The sequence below is a fragment of the Pan troglodytes genome, chromosome 14 (genome assembly GCF_028858775.2).
Source record: "Pan troglodytes isolate AG18354 chromosome 14, NHGRI_mPanTro3-v2.0_pri, whole genome shotgun sequence".
Taxonomy (NCBI): domain Eukaryota; kingdom Metazoa; phylum Chordata; class Mammalia; order Primates; family Hominidae; genus Pan; species Pan troglodytes.
In genome coordinates this window covers 77147711-77170038 of record NC_072412.2, presented here as the reverse complement: position 1 = coordinate 77170038, position 22328 = coordinate 77147711, and the positions used below count along the sequence as shown (strand labels likewise).

At 34.0% G+C, this 22328-nt stretch overlaps 1 protein-coding gene across 2 annotated transcripts in view; it reads left to right on the top strand.

Annotated features, from left to right (window-relative positions):
- Window positions 1–22328, top strand: part of DACH1 (dachshund family transcription factor 1) — a 429256-nt gene that overhangs the window by 377790 nt on the left and 29138 nt on the right. For both annotated transcript variants that reach the window (XM_522679.8, XM_016925363.4), the window contains 4 exons: window positions 221–372; window positions 10042–10189; window positions 13522–13665; window positions 14163–14231. In XM_522679.8, coding sequence (XP_522679.5) covers window positions 221–372; window positions 10042–10189; window positions 13522–13665; window positions 14163–14231 — 513 coding nt within the window. The remainder of the gene's footprint in view (window positions 1–220; window positions 373–10041; window positions 10190–13521; window positions 13666–14162; window positions 14232–22328) is intronic.

Below are 22328 nucleotides of genomic sequence, written 5' to 3'. Positions count from 1 at the left end.
AGACTGCATTTAAAAGGCTTATAAAGTTACTCATTAATGTTATCTTGTTGTATCTCCACAGCTTTTTCATTAAAGAAAATTCAGCAGAAAGCATTTTCTCCTGATAGCAGGAACCAATTTGCAATAAATGTTCTGGAAACCACTAGGGAAGCCATTACTGAGGTCTAATAAAAACAGACAAGCGTAACTTGTTCTATATTTTTGTTTCAATCACATACAGATGAGACCCCGCTTTCTACACCAACCGCAAGAGACAGCCTTGACAAACTCTCTCTAACTGGGCATGGACAACCACTGCCTCCAGGTTTTCCATCTCCTTTTCTGTTTCCTGATGGACTGTCTTCCATCGAGACTCTTCTGACTAACATACAGGTAGGCCTTTTTACAACCTGGAAGAAAGACATATGGAACACCCTGTTGTAGATTTTTTTTTTCCAAAATTTATACTGTTCCTACCTAATCCATTCATTAGACTGACTGAAACATGGTATTAAACTCTTCAAGCAACTTAGATTTTAAACCTGTTACACTAATCAAATTAGCTTAGAAATACTCATATATATATATATATATATATATATTCATATATATGTATATTAAGCCATAATAAAAACTTAGATGAAAATGACATAGGCCTTTAAAATTCATTCTGTCTAAAATGCTCTCTTTATTACCAACTAATTGGAGGAATTTAACTGTTTAAGTTTGTCTGATTTTACTAAACAACGGCACACTAGTTCTAATAAATATTTAGTTATTTTTAAACTGCTGGCCTTCTAGTGAGGAAATGATATGTTTAGTCATTTAAAATATGTCTAATTTAGAAGAATCCAAAAAAATGCCTTCTTTCATAAATAAGTTTGTTTCAATTAATAGAATTTCTTCAAAGACTAGACTTCAAAAAGCCTTACCAAACTTTCCACGGATTTCCTATGTGGTCCTCAGGATGTATATTTTATGTACAGTACATTATGAATCAAAAATACTTACAGTTAACAATAACATAGAGTGTGGAGCCAAGATAATAAGAGTGTTTGGGATAGAAGAAAGCATAATTTTCTTGCCCACACATGAAGTGATCATGTGGACCCCAGATGGAGATTTTTGTCATCTACTTCTCCATATTTGGGTAGCTAGTGAGTAGTAGGCACAAGTTGCTGATAGTGTGCTGGTAAGCTCCTTTTTAGAAAAATTCTTTTACTCTAACATTCCATCCTCAGTAATATTTTTCTGTACACATATCCTATCATATTAAAGTTTCCCCCAGTGGAAATGTAATTAATTTTATTTACCTCTCCAAGGACATAACAGAAGGCCTTTAATGTAACATGTCTTCTCATCTATTAATATGGCATTTTTTAATACTAATGTAATTAGAGTCTCCAGAACTGTATTCAACTTTAAGGTTTTATAACTCAGTAATTGAAAATCATCAATCCAGCCTATACTAAATCATGGCCAAATAGTCGATTATATAAAACAAAAGACTTTTCTTTCTAAATTTCACCCATATTATTGTTTATTATAAGATAGTGCTTTTAATGAATTTTTCTTAAGTTAAGGTAAATGTTTTCAGAAAATATCCCTTAACATTTCTGAATTTATGTTCTGAAAAGTAAAGGAATAATTCATTTTCTTATGTATAAAACTCAATATGAAGCAAAAGAAAAGCTATTTGCATGGATTGTCATTAACTGAAAGCTCTTTAACCAGGTCAGTGAGGATTTAATTTCAGTTTCAGCAGAGAAAACGTTTCTGGGTTTCATCAGTGTAAAACAGCATGCTCATCTGAAGAGCAGGTTTGACACATGGACTCTTGAATTGTATATGACCACTACATTTCAAAGTCAAATCCTCTCAGTTTGGAGTATTCATCCACACTCTACGGACCAGAAATACTCAGATTAGGAATGTTATCCACATCACCTCAAACTATAATTATTTCAGAAGGAAGAAAAGAGAAAATAAAATAAAGAAAGAAAAGAAGAAAAAGAACACTCCAGCTTTAAAATGTACACATTTTAGACAAATTATTCATTGTAGGTGGCTCTAGATTTAATATACTCTCCTTTCCTACCATATGCTTTCAAGATATATTTTCAAAAGAGTAGATAAAAGGACAATGGTCAAGACAAGCTAAATAATTTATTTCTATTCCCAAATTATAGGGATCTGGGACTGATAAAGTTAGAACACCCAAAATAAGAATGCTTTATTAAAAATAAATTAGGGGTCGGGTGCAGTGGCTCATGCCTGTAATCCCAGCACTTTGGGAGGCCAAGGCAGGTGGATCACCTGATATCGGGAGTTCGAGACCAGCCTGGCCAGCATCATGAAGCCCCGTCTCTACTAAAAAAAAAATACAAAAAATTAGCCAGGCGTAGTGGCAGGTGCCTGTAATCCCAGCTACTCGAGAGGTTGAGGCAGGAGAATTGCTGGAACCTGGGAGGTGGAGGTTGCAGTGAGCTGAGACTGTGCCACCACACTCCAGCCTGGGCATCAAGAGTGAAACTCCATCTCAGATAGATAGATAGATAGATAGATAGATAGATAGATAGATAGATAAATTTAGCTTGTCCGCTTCAATCTTACTTATATGTATGTGTATATATAGATGCAGTTATCATATATTTATATGTATGTCTAATATGCATATGCATATATTTATACATGCATGTACATATGTGCCCACAAGGTGAAATAAAAATTAAAAATCCTACAGAATTTCATGCACATGTATATTATAAATATATATATACACACACATACATATACAAACACACACACATTTATTGTTAGTAATGATTTCATATCATTTTACAAAAGCTTGCAGATGCTAACTCTTTTACTATTGTCACATCTACTGAGTTATGGTATTATCATAGGAATGGTATGGAATGTTTAAACAGTCATGACCCCGGATTATTAGGTATACAGTATAAATGTGATTGCTGTCCAAATTCTAATATGGGTAATTACATTCTGCCTACCTCAATTTCCTCTGCAGTTTCAATTATATATAATAGGGTTCTGTGCTTTCTATGCCAAAATGGTACATACTTTTTGTGTAGTAAGTTTAAAGTTCCATTTTTTAAAGATGTTATTTTTTATTAAAATTAATGACCAAAAAACCCTTTAAAATAACGTGTTTTCATAAAGTGTTATTGTTCTAATGATCAATAATTTATATATTATAATTTTAAAAGCCTGGATTTTTAAATTTGTAATGATTACCACAGATGTCCTTTCCATGACATCATCATCAAAATTAAATTTTTGTCAGTTATTTCTTTGTGTTTTAAAAGAAGATCTATAGAAAAATACTATAATTATATGTGAAAATTTTGTTTAAATTTTTATTTTAAAATTTAAATTTATAAAATGTACATATATATAAAAATTGGGCACCAGACTTTTGTTAACTATTTGAGCTATACTGAATTCCTGCATTTAAGTGTTTTAGAAATTAAAAGTTAGCCAGGTGCAGTGGCTCATGACTGTAATCCCAGCACTTTGGGAGGCCTAGGTGGGTGGATCTCAAGGTCCAGAGATTGAGACCATCCTGGCCAATATAGTCAAACCCTGTCTCTACTAAAAATGTAAAAATTAGCTGGGTGTGGTGGCACATGCCTGTAGTCCCAGGTACTCAGGAGGCTGAGGCTGGAGAATCACTTGAACCCGGGAGGCAGAGGTTGCAGAGCCAAGATTGCGCCACTGCACTCCAGCCTGGCGACAGAACAAGACTCCCTCCAGCTAAAAAAAAAAAAAAAGAAAAGAAAAGTTATAATGAATGAAGTAAAAAGAAAAAAAAAGACCGGTAAAAAAATCCTATGTTGATATATAAAAAATTATATTTAAATTTTGTATTTAGAAATTTATAAAATTTATATATATAAAAAATTGGGCACCAGATTTTTGTTACTGCTTGAGCTATACTACTTCCTGACATTTGAGTGTTTTAGAAATTAAAAGTGATAATGGATACAGATATCTAGAGTAAAAAACTAATTTAATTTAGTGAAGAATATGGATACACTTCAGTTTTTGATTTTTAGAATTGCTTTTATTTTTTCTATATGGCATTTTTTTTTTTTTCATTGTGGTCTATCTTTCATTATGGCTTCCTCTTTCAATCCTGTCCATGGAGAACAACCTGTGAGATTTTATGTAAGGAGACTAAAATTTTAGTGTCAGTTAACTGGATATGACACCGTCAAACATGAGCTACCATTAGAACATGATCAAAGGATAATTCTGCTTACTCTTTTTTCTTTTTTTTTTTTTAAATTTAAGACGGAGTCTCCCTCTGTCGCCCAGGCTGCAGTGCAGTGGCACCATCTGGGCTCACTGCAACTTCCGCCTCTCAAGTGATTCTCCTGCCTCAGCCTCCTGAGTAGCTGGGAGTAGCCTCCCACCACCAAACCTGGCAATTTTTAAAAAACATTTTAGTAGAGATGCATTTCACCATGTTGGCCAGACTTGTCTCAAACTCCTGACCTTAACTAATCTACCCACCTCCCAAAGTGCTGGGGTTACAGGCGTGAGCCACCGCGCCCGGGCCTACTCACTTTTTAAAATCTAGAACCTTTTGGCACATAGGGTTGTGAACAAATTATTTACTTTGTTTATCTTGTTACAAAAAGGCTTTAAAAAGTGGCTTACAAACATTAAAATAAGAATAGGTGAATAACTAAAAAGTGAAAATGTAAAGTTTAAGTAGAGAATATAAAATTCAGTTAGGAGTGAGGTTAGCATTGAAGATATTTGCCATGAGGGGATATATGATTGGAGTTTGGTTCACTATAGTCAACCTACATGGAAGAATTAAGCAAACAAGAAAGACCTAAAACATATGTTAAAACCACAATAGCTTCAGCTTGACTGGGTGCTGTGACTCATACCTGTAATCCCAGCACTTTGGGAGGCTGAGGCAATAAGACCACTTGAGGCCAGGAGTTTGAGACCAGCCTGAGAAACATAGGGAGACCCTGCCTCTACAAAAATACAAAAATTAGCTGGGCATGATGGGGCATGCCCACAGTCCCAGCTATTAATATTCGTGACGATGAGGCAGGAGGATGGTTTGATTCCGGGAGTTCGTGGCTACAGTAAGCTATGATGGCACCACTGCACTCCACCCTGGGTGACTGAGTGAGACCCTATCTTAAAAACACATACACACACAAGAAATGGCAGCTCCAGATTGATTCACTATAGCCTAGTAAATGGACATAATCCAACCATGGTATCTAGGAGGAATTATTCTCTACTTCTGTGTTCGTGGGAAGAAAATGAAAAAGAATTAAGTAGAAGACTGAACTATAGTCATGCATCACTTAATGCTGGGGATACATTCTGAGAAATGAATCATTGGACAGTCCTATAGTTGTGCAAACATCATAGAATGCACTTATACAAACCTAGAGGATATTGCCTAGTGTATACCTGTCTATACAGTATACCCTATTGCTCCTAGGCTATGAACCTGTATAGCAGGTTACTGTATTGAATACTGTAGACAACTGTAACACAATAGCAAGTATTTGTGTGTCTAAACATAGAAAAGGTACAGTAAAAATATGATATTATAATCTTATGGGACCACCATCATATATGCTTGCAGACCAAAAAGTTGTTATGGAGGTGAATGACTGTACTCTGATTATCCATCTTCAGTTCTTTACATTTCAATATCATGGCCAATAATTTTACTTTACTTTTAATACATTTTAAAATAAAATAATAGTTTCCTTATTTACATTAACACATAATTTTAATTATAATTTAATTATAAAATTATAAGTATAAAAATTATTGTAATTATAATTTTATTATGTATTCATTTATTATATTATATTAATATATTATTTATTATAAGGTATTATTTGTTATTTATTATATTAATTTTTATATAAATATAATAATTTTAACTGTAACATTAAATTTAATCATAATTTAATTATTGATGCATAATTTAATTATAATACATAATTATATATAATATAATTAATTGGGAGAAGACTTTGCATAAACCCCAACAAAATAGATGTTGAATTCAAAATATGGGGAAGCTAGTATCAAATATATTGGCCCTACATTATATGTTTTTATTTTCAATCGTAATTATATATTATGAGTCTTCTCTTCTTTGTTCTTGTCGTACATCGGCGTTGCAGGACAATAATCATAGCATTAAAGAGTATGGTATTGTATTTTGTTACAAAAGCTTCTCTGAAAATGTGTCAGTTGGGCCGGGCGCCGTGTCTCACGCTGTAATCCCAGCACTTTGGGATGCTGAGGTGGGTGGATCGCCTGAGGTAAGGGGTTTGAAATCATCCTGGCCAACATGACAAAACCCCGTCTCTACTAAAAATGCAAAAAAAATTAGCCGGGTATGGTAGCACATGCCTGTAATCCCAGCTACTTGGGAGGCTGAGGCAGGAGAATCGCTTGAACCTGGGAGGCGGAGGTTGCAGTGAGCCGAGATCGCGCCATTTGCACGCCAGCCTGGGCAACAAGATCGAAACTCCGTCTCAAAAAAAAAAAAAAAAAAAAACTGTCAGTTGATACTGTACTATTGATTATTTGTTTGTTTTTTGGTCTACAAAAGTTCCTGATTCCAAGGGACATTATTCTTTTTCTCCCTGAAAAGAGACCAGGGAAACATTAAAAGAATAATAAAGGAGACTAAGTAGCTGGACAGTTCTGATCTAGGCACACTCAACTCAGTATTTGGGATTTTCAGTCAGTCTCTTGATTCTTCTGCATCTTGGTTTTCTCATCTTTAAAAGTATTTGGTTAGGATGGTGATTGCTAAAATCCTCTTCAACTAAGGTGTTTTAATTTCATTAGAAGCAACACATTATTGAGAACAAATTTTATCACATGAGTTTCAGTGACACTCGAGAAACCTTAGATACTGTCTGATTCTGAAATAAATTTATTTTAAATACAAACATGGATCAAGTAAGCTTCTCCTCCAGGATCTAGCTAGGTTATTAAGAAATGTTTCTTAGCAGTATTATTTGAAGTCTTCTTATATAGACAGATATTGTACTTTCTAAGCCGTATCAACAGTAGAAACATTGCTAGATACAGTACCCTTTAAAAAAAAAAACAAACTCAATCTCTAAAAAACGATGAAAATAATTTACAAATTAGATTATTTTAGAAAACAATGACATTTGTGTAGTATAACAACCATTATGCCTCACTCAGAAAAAAAAATTTGGGGTCAATCAACTATTGTCTCTCACCATTGCTGTGGCATAAACTTAAAATGTATTTCATTAGACTTGTCATTAACCAACTTCAGTATCCTAAGAACCATCCTCCCCTTGGAGAAAAAATCATGCTATAAACCTTCTATCGTTTTTTGTCATTCACATTTTTGCCACAGCATTTTCTGGATATTGCATGTCCAAGTGAGATGCAGCATTTAACGTGACCGTTTGCACTTGATCAACCTGGAAATTTTACAGAAGTTACACAAATCTGAAAGTATTATTATCATTGATGGCTACAATGGTGTCCTAAAGATTTGTAGACGTTGTGAACACTACATCCTATTGTTTTTCCCAGCCCCCTGCTGCATTGAAATTTAATCAGTTTTCTGTATTTTTTGAAGCAGAGCTGTCACTGGCGGTAACATACTTTTGCATATGCATCAGTTTGGCTCTAGTACAGATTTTTGTTCACACTGGACTCCTACTGATATGCACTGATACAAAGTCTAAAAATTACATTTAATTTTATATAGCTTATAAGTAGTCCCAGAGAGACTTGGATCCTAAAAGCTAATATTTTTCAGACATAATCAGCAGGAATAGGTAATGTATTACCATTAGTCACATTAGCAGCAATTGTAACAAAAGGAAACAGTAAACATAAATGCTCTCAGCAACTTCATTCTTTACAACGAATATTAATATAAAATTACACAAATTAGAGTTGCAGTTTAACATTATTCAACATGTTTATTCATAATGATTGTTTCATATTTAAATAACACCAAAATATTGTGTTTTGTCAGCCAAGGACAATAATAGTTTAATAGTAATTTATTTTAAACAGCTACTGATAATACAACCAATCAACACATTAAGTGGTGCCAACATTGGCATCTTGCTAAATAATCTCTAGACATTGCACACAGAGTACATCTTTCAAAGATAAGTCAACAAGAGCAATCAGAGCAGAAAATTAGAATTTGGTATCTTAGAATTAAAATACAGCTAAAGTTTTAATTGGGGTGATCTAAAAGGGCACTTGATGTAATGATCTCTTTCATTTGTTACTAATTGTTTGTTCCTGATGAAGAAGAAGCCTACACAGGAATGCTGTTGAATTGAGTTAAGATGGCAGTTTCCTTAGCAGCTATGTTTTACTGTTAAACAAAAAAGAGTGGGGAGGGGCAACCTGCCACGGAGAAATCTTTCTTCAGCTTGTTTCATATCACAAGAATTATACCAGGAGATTCTGGGTCAGGTATAGCAAATATGGAATAATTTGTATGTGGTCAAAAGAGAATAAAATTGGCTTACAGCAATGCTATAAACTATATTGGTAGACTGAAGTAAGACTATCTGTCTATTGCGCTTACAAGTCAAACTGGAGTAGAAATTCCTGATTCGAACTGCTCACAATGTCTTCTTGCAAGGGAGTCACATCCTAGAGTATATCTACAAATGACATCAACTTTCATCTCATTTTAACTTCAGTTGAAAATTTCAGTCTCTGACACTCACAGACCAAGGCAAAATATCTTCTACTTCAAAAACTCATTTTGTATTGCTGAATTGAAGAGAAGTTTTAGCTCTAATTTTTACTAGTAACTGTTTCAAAGTATCTTAGGAGAGAAAACAGAGAATGCTTTTTATATGTTTAACATATTTCCATATCTAATTTTCAAGAACCTTAAAATACTGCTAATTTTTAAAAGCATACAGTATGTCAAAATATATATATATTTATATATTCACTATTAGTTGTATGAATAAACTTTGCTTTCTCCATATGTTCTTTTAAATTATTATGCTGTCTAATCATTTCCTAGAAGTTATCCTGAGTTTATTACAACCATCTTGAATGGCTTTTTAAAAAGTAATGCACTACTAAACCAAGTTTTAGATCCCTTAAATATATTACATATCTCAAGAAAAATGTAGCAGTACTATAATTGCTATTTGTGAAATTTTAAAATCTAGTATATAGTAGGCACTTTCTGGGCCCTGGGGGCATAGTCCTGAATGAGAGAACATGTCCCTGCCCCAGAGAGCTTACATTTTAATAAAGAAGACATAACATAAATCAGTAAACAAATAAATATATGTCAATACCACATAATGATACATTCTGTGAAGAATTTTAGGGAGGGAGTAATAAGATACATTTGGAGATAGGGTAGTAAGAGATGGCCTCTCTTGAATGGTGACTTTGAGCAAAGATGAAATGAAATGAGGGTGTGAGCCATGCAAAGATCTGGAGGAAAAGCATTCAGGAAGGGAACAGAAAGAGCAAAGTCCGTGGGAGCAGAAACAAATTGTTGCATTGAGGAACCAAAAGGAGACCATTGTGGCTATGTGCTCATGGTAGGGAGTGGGAGAATGAGCTCTGAGGAGAAAGGTGAGCACTGCCAGAATCCTGGAAGGTTGCATAAACCATGTCAGATAATTACTTGTGGAGGAGTTTCAGCCTAATTTCCTTCTCAGTTCTTATTTTTTAGACACGCTTATGTGCTGCCCTTATTTAGCTTTGGATCTAGATATTCTAATTAGAATATCTACTTAGCTTTGGATCTAGATATTCTAATTAGAAGCAATTAAACCTGCATGCCATAAATATTTGTCTTCCGAAAATAGTTTAATTAGACTTAGGAGTTTTATGCTTTAGTTATAGTATTTGTTCTAGTGAGTGCAGAGTGAATGCGAAAGAATTAGGTCATTTGATCACTGGGTTCTTCGCTTTGAAAATGCTTTTAAGTAATGAACGAAATTTGCTTTGTATTAAAATATTACCATTCCGAATATCTTCTTTGTACAGGGGCTGTTGAAAGTTGCCATAGATAATGCCAGAGCTCAAGAGAAACAGGTCCAACTGGAAAAAACTGAGCTGAAGATGGATTTTTTAAGGGAAAGAGAACTAAGGGAAACACTTGAGAAGCAGTTGGCTATGGAACAAAAGAATAGAGGTATTTCCAAATTTCCAGATAAGTTTAATATTTACAGAAAATATTAAACATATTAATACTATGATGGTGATTTATTTTGAAATTGTAGTATTTTTGTTAATTTAACGGTAGCTAAAGTTCAGAGCAGAATTTGAATCCTAGGCTCATTGTATTTCTTAATCTCCAAAGTACATGTTTTCTTTTCTGTTCCTACCTCAGGAAATTGAAATACGTCCATTACATCATTAATTATGTAACTTTTATTGATTGTTGAGTTTAAAAATTCATGTTCTTTAAGATAAGAATAAACTCTAATGATAGCCATGAAGAAAAATTTTATGTTAATTCACAATTGCCCTTTGAAAAACTTGAGTTAAACTCATAAAGCTAAAATAGAAGATACTGATTATTCAAGCGAAGCAGGTTTACTAAGATATTTATCAACTGAAATTGAAAATGGATGAATATCTGAACAAATGACCAAAGTTAAATGTTTGTATAATTTTCTTTCTGAAGGCCTCATTTTCATCCAACAAGGTCAAGTACACAGAGTAGAAACTGATATAAATTCTTATTGGATAAAATAATATTATTGATCTGTGAACTGCTTCTTTTGTCACACTGTATGGTGCATCTATAGATAATTTTGAAGGTCATTTATATTTGCATGTTTATTTTATGTATGAATTTGAAGATTATTTTGTCTACAATCAACTGCCTCTTTGCTTCAACTATGCATTTAATATATATCCAATATAAATGCTCCACATTATTTTCTTTTATATGTTGGAAATGGTCATTTAAAAATAGTTGTTTCTGTTTTGTCTTTAAACTAGCAGGATTTACCAGGTTGTTTTATTAGCTATTACGAAGCAACAGCTAGTGTATTCCTGGAAGTTGGTCAGTTTGGGACACTGTCATCCCAGATGTATAGCACAGTTCTAAATAATGTGGCTTCACATAGATTCAGGTATTTAAATAATCAAAACAAGGTAAACATTGATAATGGCTGTATTCCAAGTGAATAAAGAAGTTGGGTCAAAGAACTCAATCTGTGGAACCAGCTTCCATGAGACAGCCATGTTTTTATTTTGTTCTCACTTAATTTTGTTTAGTCCTTTTTTACAGAACTTAAAAGCAGGCCCGGGGATTCCTAAAGTAACCCTTTGGTTACTGGAGAGACCTTCAGAATTTTATTGGTTCAAACCTTTTGGGAGGATTTACATTCTGTTTTCTTTCGTTAACCACTAGAGGGCAAAACATTCACAGATCACACCGTAAAATTCCCATTTAATTAATTACGAACAGTAAATTCAAGGCAATAACTATCAATACTTATCTATTATGAATGTGCCTATTGAAGCAGTGTATCACCCTGAAGAGAGAGAACATGGCGATCCCATTTGGTTCAATCATGTAGGAGGAAACTGTGAGCGGTCAATGGCAAAGTGCAGGGTATTAAGCCTTTAGAGCCACAAGAGTGTACAATCCAAATAAATATTTCAGAAATTACTGTTTCTTTTCAAAGAGACTCATAAATAATCGTTTTTGGAAAGGGAAACAGTAGGCAGGTAATTTTGTTAAGGTAAGCACATGATTTGCACACCATTAAATAAGGGAAATTAACGTTTAAAATCAGTTTCGATTTCTTTTTGTATAACACCATAGCCAGTGTACATTCTGATACAAACAGGTTTTTAAAAATATATGGTACAGCAACAATACACCTGACATGTAAATTAGCTTCCATCTTAAAAATATTAATAATAGGCCGGGCATGGTGGCTCACACCTGTAATCCCAGCACTTTGGGAGGGCGAGACGGGTGGATCATGAGGTCAGGAGATCCAGACCATCCTGGCTAACAAGGTGAAACCGCGTCTCTACTAAAAAATACAAAAAATTAGCCAGGCGTGGTGGCAGGTGCCTGTAGTCCCAGCTACTCGGGAGGCTGAGGCAGGAGAATGGCGTGAACCTGGGAGGCAGAGCTTTCAGTGAGCCAAGATCGCGCCACTGCACTTCAGCCTGGGCTGGGCAACAGAGCGAGACTCCGTCTCAAAAAAAAAAAAAAAAAAAAAAAAAAAAAATATATATATATATATATATATATATATATAAAATAAAAACAGGATTATGTGGAAATTAGAAATTAAAACTAAAATACTTACTTGAGTCGTTATTATTTTATAATTTGATTACATATTCTGCTTTAAAAATGTTGCTGTTCTTTAATCTGTAGTAAGAAATCAAACAGTAAATATGAAATGATTAGTCTTCATGACTAAGAGAAGCATTTTCTCATACTGAGTCTGTCACATTGATATCTACAATGTTTATCAACCATCAACAAAGATAATTTTAAAGAAAAATGCATATTCCCATATGCTGAGTAGTTACCATATGTATACATATATATGTAGTAAAAGTTAAAACAATTATCCTCCAGAAAACATAGTTGATATACATTTTGTAAAGAACAGTAGTTATTATTTATCGAGTATGTATCATATACAAATATTTAAATTGTCCAGTTGGAGAAAAATGTTTCATAATCAACTTTTTGTATTATCTATTTTTTTAAATATAAAAGGCTCATTATTGTTACCAGCAGCATATTATTATTAGCAATGGGGGTTCATACTGCCTCAGATTTCTGCAGAGTGAAAGTAGAATAATTTTCTTAAAATATATCATAGTACTGTAAATTTGCTGTGAGAAAAATATTCTCAGGAAATCATCGTAACTTCATCCAAACAAAAACATTTCTGTTCTATACATTAACAATAATTAAAAGTATTTTTTCTAGTGTACAAAAAATATTTATTACATTTCCTAAAATTTTAAGAAAGAAATTATTAAAAACTGAGTTGGTCTAACATTGCTTTCCAAAGCGTTTTTAGGGGAGATGCTCCATTTGCTGCTCAAAATTGATGCTCTATGAGGAAATAGGAAGGAGGCATGCTTATAAGTGTTTGCACTATCCAAATGACTCTGCACTATTGTGATTCAAGGACAGAGAACTAAGCCACAAAATTCATTTAATCAAGCTTCCTTTATCAGTGAATACAAACATATACTAAAATTAGTTTCCTATTAAATTTATCTTTACATATGGCAATTAAAGCCATTCTTGTAATGTAATAGTTCTAGGCTAAAATAAAAATTGGCTTTCTTATTATTTTACTGGGAATTATTTTAGATAAAGGTGGAGATTTTTGGAACTTTCTTTTTATAGGTAGACTCAGTTCAGCAGGAAAACAAAATGAATAATATAAAAAATATAGACCATTTGGAAATTAGCAGCATTATGAAAATTTAAAAAAATAATAATAATATGCACACACTCTTTTTTAGCCATAGTTCAAAAGAGGCTAAAGAAGGAGAAGAAGGCAAAGAGAAAATTGCAGGAAGCACTTGAGTTTGAGACGAAACGGCGTGAACAAGCAGAACAGACGCTAAAACAGGCAGCTTCAACAGATAGTCTCAGAGTCTTAAATGGTAAGAGGGTGTATATTATTGCATGAATAACTGTCATTTTTAATGCTTAAAGGACAGTTTAGGCATGTGTTTGTAGTTTTGTATGTTTCTATATCTTGTGATTCATTCAGCTATACTTGAAGCTGAAAGCAGGGTGGGAAGAACGTGTTGGGGAAAATGCCTTATTTTATAGGTGCTTCCACTGTTTTTTACTGAACTCCAGCATCTGGGACTTGTCATTGCTTCTCTGCTTAACCAGATTTTTTTCTACTGAAGCACAATAAAATATTAATTTGAGAATTTCCGAACCCCCATCCTCTTTTATGAACAATGTTGTGTTGCTTACTGTTCAAATCTTCCGAAAATTCTTATGGTTACAGTTTTTGTTCAACCTTTAAAAGATGACAAAGATTTATGTAATTTTAATTCAGCACCAAAGTAACAGGTTGCTCTTTTTTTTTAAAGGACAATAGGAATCAAATGAAATATGTGTCACTCTTACCTTTCTGTGCTTTTAGACTCTCTGACCCCAGAGATAGAGGCTGACCGCAGTGGCGGCAGAACAGATGCTGAAAGGACAATACAAGGTAGGAATTTGCAGAAGGCTATAAATCTAGATCTTGCTATATGAGTTTTTCCTCAGCTTTAGCCTGCTATTCAAGCATGTAGCCTACCATCTGGGCCACATCAAAACAAGTTCAAACAAGGTCAAGTTCATCTTGCTTGTTTATATGAGTGAATTCATTTTGTGCTGATAGATTTTCTTTAAATTAACAGGTCATCTCTGTTTATACAATGCAATTAAAAGGAATAATTAATTTTAAACAATGTATGATTTAATCTTGGACACAGTAAATGTGCTTTATTGAATGTGTGAAGCCCAGTCTAATGCAGGAAGGGTTTATAAGTTCTGTGCTACATAAATAAAATATGTGGTTAATCAAATAGGTAGTTCTTACAATTTAAAAATGTCTAACTACTCATTTTTATGACAGTTACTGCAAGGTACCTGCAAAATAGACTAGTTGAATGCTAACAATAAATAAGACTGTTTAGTTCCTATGTGGATTCCAAATGTTCTGTATGCCATTATATACACTTTAATAACACAAATCTGCTGAGTAAAATCATATATAGCATACCAAAGGGAGTTGTATTAAATGCTCAGAAGAGCTAAATATGTATATTGTCATGATCGTACTATTAGAAAAGAATAAAACCAGAAGGTAGCATTTATAGGCAAACATCTATTCCAGACGACAAATTCAACCTAACAACATGAATACTAAACAGTAACAGGAGCATTTGTTTTCTATTTAAAATGAAGGTGATTCTTCAAAGGGATGCCTAAAATGATTAACTGCCATAATCCTCCCAATTGCTTTTATTCTGCATTTTAAACTCAATCATTTTTAGGATATTATATGACGTTAATTGTGTTACTTAATCAGCTCCAAATATGTCATTCTTGGCTTAGTGTAAAGGAAATATACTTTTGTAAACTATCATATGTGCAAGAAGTAACAATCACAAACTTGAAGAAACATTTTTGAGGAAAGAATGGATTTTTTTTGGCCTATATTTATTTTACCTGAGGCCATTCCAATTAATTTGTAAATCCTAAGGTTTGAATCATATGTTATTATGAGACATCTTGGATATACAAGATTAATGCTATTGTAGATATAGAAAAAGATCTGAATTTTTAGAGTACTATGGATTTCAGCACAATTATATTGTGTATGTGTCTGTATGTATATGGTTATGACAATTAAAAGAATCCTCTTGCATCTTATAAAACTTACATACACATGTTCAAAATTACTGTTAATGAAAAAACCAGTCCTCTTTATCAGGGACAATAGCACCAACAAGACAAATGCAAATATCAGCACCAATGTGTACACGCAGGGGCTATTCACACATTAGATAATGTCAAAGTGGTCTCAGAAAGCACATGAGCCCATAGATAAGTGTGACATATAAATCATCTGATATACACAGAATCCTCAAGGTGGTCAGAACTCAATCTAGAAAAAATTGAAACAATATCGTCCTGCATATAAATGAGAGATTCGTTGTTAATATTAAGAAGTGATTAAACATTTTTGTATGGTTGATGATATAATATGTATGCCACCCATAACAACATGTTGGTTGTTAATAAGGCTATGGTTATTTTTGTTTGAATTTGTCAAATTTACATATGTTCAAACATACATTTTAATATAGGTAAAGTCTTGCTGTATGAGGCTGAAATGTTGACAACTTTCAGTTTCCATTGTTGTGACTGACTTATTCTGAAGAAAAGTTTTAATCACAAATTGCCTTCCTTTTAGTATCCAGAATCTTACCAGTGGAGGAATACAGTAAACCTATGCACCAACAACTTAATGGTTATGGAAACAAAACATTTGTACAACAATTATACATAGTAATTTAAAACCATATACACATTTTATGGAATTATTTTTGCCTTTAATTGTAATAGAAAGTCCTCACTCACTTTATTCATTCATTCAGCCTGTCCATTGTTGTACTGGTCAAAATGTACAGTTGTTTTTTAATAAAACATACTAACTATTCATTATATTTATCAGATAATACGACTTTTCCCAAATTGTAATAAGAAAAAACACTGTCAATGAATCTGTTTCTAGCTGTTAGTTGCTAAAAGATATTTTACCAGCAGTCAAACTATTTCAAGACTCTTAACATAACAGAGCAAAGAGATCATATTTGCTATTCTAACACCCTATTCAATAAGCTTTATTAGCCCTTTGAAATTTTTTTCTAACCTCAGACAAAATTCATACATTTGGAAGCTAACAAACAGAATACAATTAACTGTGAACAAAAGCAATCAAAGAAAGAATACTGTATTTAGTTAAATGTTGTCTAAGGACAAGAAAGGGAAAGGCAAAAAAGGAAGAACCAGAACTCATTACTAATTTGTGAAACGGTCTATGTCATGCATTTTGGGAGCCATGAGCACCTGCTGCTTCACAATTCAAGAATGACACACACACAGCCTCTCACACTCATCACTTTCTCTCTCCAACTGTCCCCAAGCCCAGGTGTTATGACGTTCTTTGTATTATTTCTTGCTCCCAATCCAACCATAACTGAAATTATTTTCTATTCCAAAGTAAACTCAATTTATTGGGAAAGACAAAATAAGCCCACAGGTTTTTTAATTTTTTCATGTATTTTTAACATTTCTGGCAATAAATAAATGCCACACTTGGCCCAAGAGTTAGTCACCTAGAAGTTGGGCACTTAAATACTTACTGCTTGAGTGCTAAGTAATTACCCCTAAATATGCACCTCTGGGTAGACTAAATATTGCCTCATTGGCATTTTGTATCACCATTTCTATAAAACCACAGAGGTGGACAAGAGGAATCAAGAAAGTAGTTTAGAAAGTATTTCTGAAGAAAGAAGCCCTAAATAATTTACTTGCATTTTCTTAATGAAGTAAATCAGCTCATAGTACGCAGGGTAGATTCTTCATTGCTGATTTTCAAATAACTAGGAATTCATGAATTGTAAAAATGCTATAAGTACAGAACAGACATTCAAAAATTTTTAAAAAACTTCTTCCAGGAACTGAAATATATGGCCATTAACTCTCTTATGCCTTATGTCACACAGATTTATATGGCATGATTTGTGTTGGACTTTGAAAAATTTACCCTACTCAAGAATTTCTCTAAGATCTTTTGAATATATAAAGTAGACAGAGTTCATAAAAACAATCATCGAGCAGTGTTTTGGGCCTGTCAGTAAATATCCCTCAAAACCCCTCTGGCCCCTACACATATATATGCACATACGCGTACATTTTATGTAGCCAAATCTATAACATGATGGCTTTCTTCAGCTAAGTCGTCATCTTATTTTATTCTTTCTCCTTAGGCAACAGCATCTACTTTCATAGTTTCTTTCTTTTTTCTTTTTCTTTTCTTTTCTTTCTTTTTTTTTTTTTTTTTGAGACAGAGTCTCACTCTGTTGCCCAGGCTGGAGTGCAGTGGCACCATCTCGCTTCACCATAACCTCCACCTCCTGGGTTCAAGCGATTCTCCTGCCTCAGCCTCCTGAATAGCTGGGACTACGGGCATGCACCACCATGCCCGGTGGTGTTTTTAGTAGAGACGGTGCTTCACTATGTTGACCAGGCTGGTCTCGAACTCCTGACCTTGTGATCAGCCCAGCTTGGCCTCCCAAAGTGCTGGGAGTACAAGCGTGAGCCACCGCGCCTGGCCCCGTAGTTTCTTTAACTTACATATTTAGAAAATTTATAGACATTTTTCCAATCCACTCAGACATCTCTTAAGAGCTCCAGATAATAATATCCAACTTTTTATTTGGTCGACTCACAGAGACCCAAAAGTTCAGTGCACAAAACGGTATGTATCCTCTCCCCTCTCCCCAAGCCTGCCTTTCTTCTCCAGTGTTCCTTCCCTATGGCACCCTAATCCATCTAGTCCAATATTGTCGTTAATATGTAATGAGGGCAGAGTGGAGCGTGACATTTCCCTCCCTCACTCCCTCATCCTCTATGCCCGGTCACGACTCTTTCCCTCCAATCTCTGTGCTCCCATCATACTGGAAGTTTTTGTTGTTGTTTCACTTCTTTCCCCACCTACTGGAGACATTTTTTCTTCTTCCTTGCCTTTACTTAACCACCCCTTAAGTCCCAGCTTGGAAATATTACCTCAAGGAACACTTCCCAGACCCCTCACTCTCCCGCTGTGGCAACTCCCTGCCCCCTGGGACTAGTTCTGCCTCTTAGAGGTTCTTACTACACCTTCCATTTCTCCACAGGAACATGCTGTACATGCAGTTCCTTGTTCAATGCCTTCTTCTTATCTCTGTGGTAGCTGGGGCAGAGCATAAACCATGCATGTTTTGTTCACTGCCATGCTCCTATTGTCTGAGAGAGTGTCTGGCACATAGTGGTGCCTGCTATTCCCTGAACGAATGAATCAGCCATCGAGGAATTAGGACCTATGTTAGATCTTGTGGATATGAAGATCCTTAATGTTCTGACATTTCTCAGACTTTGGTTGAAGAGACTGATGAGAGGGAAAAATGGATGACCTAAGAAACCCAGAATTAGACCGGGCGCGGTGGCTTACACCTGTAATCCCAGCACTTTGGGAGGCTGAGTAGGGCGGATCCCAAGGTCAGGAGTTTGAGACCAGCCTGGCCAACATAGTGAAACCCCATCTCCACTAAAAATGTAAGAAATTAGCCGGGCATGGTGGCAAGTATCTGTAATGCCAGCTACTCGGGAGGCTGAGGCAGGAGAATCAGGCTGAGGCAGGAGAATCACTTGAACCTTTGAGGCGGAGGTTGCAGTGAGCCGAAGTTGCACCACTGCACTCCAGCCCGGGCAACAGTGCGAGACTCTGTCTCAAAAAAAAAAAAAAAAACAGAAAAAAAACAGAAAGAAGGAAACCCAGAATTAATGTTTATATGCAATAGCTGAATTAACAGGATGTGTTTATTCTTCGTTTGCATTTTTAACTTTATTTTCTTCTTTTCACATTTGACCTAAGATTTGGATTCTGTAAATACTTAGATCCAATTTTCCATTTTAAATTGATACTTCACTTACCACAATAACAAAAAGTTCATTTTCAAACTAGTAGTTTTTTGCTTTCACTTTTTAAGTAAAAACAAGTTATTTTAAACCAAGAAAAATAATTGTTAAAACCAATGGCGATACAGACCATAGTTCCTCTGACATCTTAGAATATCTGCAAGTTGTGCTTGCAAAATCTTGACTTCACTTGAAAGTACAACTCTTTTATTTACATCCAATGACCATAATCAAAACTGTTTGGCTTTTTATTCTTTTTTGACTGATCTTAGATCATAGAAAACCAAATATTCTTCCAATAAAAAGACATAAAAGACTTGCCTTCACATTAAAAATCTTTTTTCTAATGTAAAAATATCTTCTTTCTGTTTGCTAAATATTTGAAGATACGTGCTGAATTTTAAAATTATTCAGTTTTTCAACAAATATTTATTCAACATTGATGATATGCCAAGCACACTTTTATGTAACTGCTTTAACATTGGGAAAGGACTTTAAGATAAATTAAATCTCCTTATTGTGCAAAAGAGGGGGCTTAGTGAGGTTGGATGACTTGTTAAAAGTCACACTAAGAGTTTATTGGAGCTAGGACTGTAAGTCCAGTTGCTTTCCACATCTTGTTCTTCCTGGTTGCTTTTAGATTAGGATTGTTAAATTATTCCCTTCTTACTCTTTTACAATATATTATTATTGTTGTTGTTATTTGTTTTGTTAACTTACAGCTCCAAAGAATCATATTTCATGTCATTCTTATGATGGGAATTTACATCTTTGAGCAAGCTTTTTTTTTTTTTAAATCAAATATGCTGTCACTCAATGAATTTCCTAGTAATACATTTTCTTTCATTTAGACAGGTATATTAATAGTAAGTGGAAGTATTTACTCATTAAAATAGTTAGGTGGATTGGGAACTGAAATGTATTGAGCCTTTCCTGTGTATTCTAATTTAAAGGCAAGATCACCTAAGATCAGAATGACTGATCAACTTTCTCACAGTCACACTACTAGTTAATGGGGTTTCTGGGTTTCTGGCATTGAATCGAGATTTATGACTTCAAAGTCCTTGTTGCTTCCACCAAAACTTTTTACCCAGGCTTACATGTCCCTTTTATAAGATAACCACTCCCAACCACATCACTCATTTTAGATAGTTAGCTTGTTGCCTCTTAATGACCAAAAAGTCCAAAACAGTGTACTGCCAACAAATGATATACAATTGAAAAAATGTTTCCTTTCCTGCTTTTTACTTTTTCATCAGCCATTGTGCCTATATTATGTTTATAGACACTTCCAGACACACTGGGGGAAACCCCACTCTAAGCAAAGAAAATAAAGTGACAGTGAAAAAATTAAGACAGTAATCATATTTAGAGAAAAAAATCTACAACTTAACATGTAATGAATTTATGATAAATTTACAATGTCAGCGACAGATCCAATTTTGATTTAATATATGACATTTGGTGAGCCCCTTTGTTTCTTTTGACGTATGCATTTGAATAGAAGTTGCTAAATGGTATCCCAAGACTTTCATACTTTAACAGCACTAAATTGTATCTTACTTATACTTACCACTTTTAAGATCTTTATGAAAGTATTGTTCAAGTTTGATTGTCATATAATTGTTAATGCACATTTCAATTTCTAATATGACTTTTAAGATCAGTGTGGGAATGGGGATTCCTTAGGCACTTCTATGGAAGCTAATAGTTAAGAAATGCTAGAAATCACGTCTAGACTGAAATCTCTGCCCCATTGATTCCCCCACCCCTTTAGCAATAGCTTAACCTCAAAAGGTAATTGTGAAGATTAAATAAAATAATCCATGTAAAGCACTTAGCACATGCTGGGCAATAGTTTGCATACAGTTAAGTTTTAGATGTTAGTATTAAATTTTATTATTACAACATATTTACTACAGGTCTTGGCAATTGGTAAACACTGAAGCTATTATTACTTTTAATATGTAATTTACTTTTCCCTTTTTGGGAAATCGACTTGTGTTTATAATACAATGTTGAATTATTCCCATAGTAAAGTGTTTGTGGAAATGTCCAAGAACTTTTTAATGTTACCTAACCACGTTTTCCGTATTTAAAAGTGTCTTTATTTAGATTGAAAAGGGGGATGTGGGGGAGAAGGAGAGGTTTCTTAGAAACACAACAAACAAACAAATCAGGACTAAAACTGTTTTCGGGGCTGCCTGCACTGCATATTGACTATTGATTAGTCATTTAGAAATAAGTAATCACCATGGGTATTACCTTAAACCATTTTTCTCGATCTTAAAATATAAATATTAGAATTATGTTACTATGAACAAAACAAAACAATAAATTTCCCTCTAGTCCCTTGGCACTGGTTTCTGGTGTTTGGCAGCATTTCTATAAAGCTAATCAATTTAAGATGTCACTGATTAAATTGAACAAAAGGTGGTATTGATTGTAGGCAGTAAGCAATAAACGGACTATTGTTCTATAGTTATTATAGGTCATTGTTAACTACTCATTTAACTAGACAATCAGTTATTAATATTAAACAGAAAGTTTTAGCGATACCCATAAATGTTAACATTTTTTAAAATTTTAGAATTTTTTTAAATTTCAGCATAAGTATTTTATTCTTTTTTTATTTATTTTATTTTATTATTATTATACTTTAAATTTTAGGGTACATGTGCACAATGTGCAGGTTAGTTACATATGTATACATGTGCCATGCTGGTGTGCTGCACCCATTAACTCGTCATTTAGCATTAGGTGTATCTCCTAATGCTATCCCTCCCCCCTCTCCCCACCCCACAACAGTCCCCAGAGTGTGATGTTCCCCTTCCTGTGTCCATGTGTTCTCATTGTTCAATTCCCACCTATGAGTGAGAATATATTTTATTCTTTTAAAAATATATTTAAAAAAGTAATACTGTGTTTTAATGTAACTGGATATGCTTGAACTCCAAATGCTAAAGGCCTCTTGTGGGTTTTTGTGGGAAATTACTTCTTACATAAATTAAACTATACGTGATATAGACATAGTAGGCATTGTGTAAGTATGAAGCTGCTCAAAATAGTAATAGAA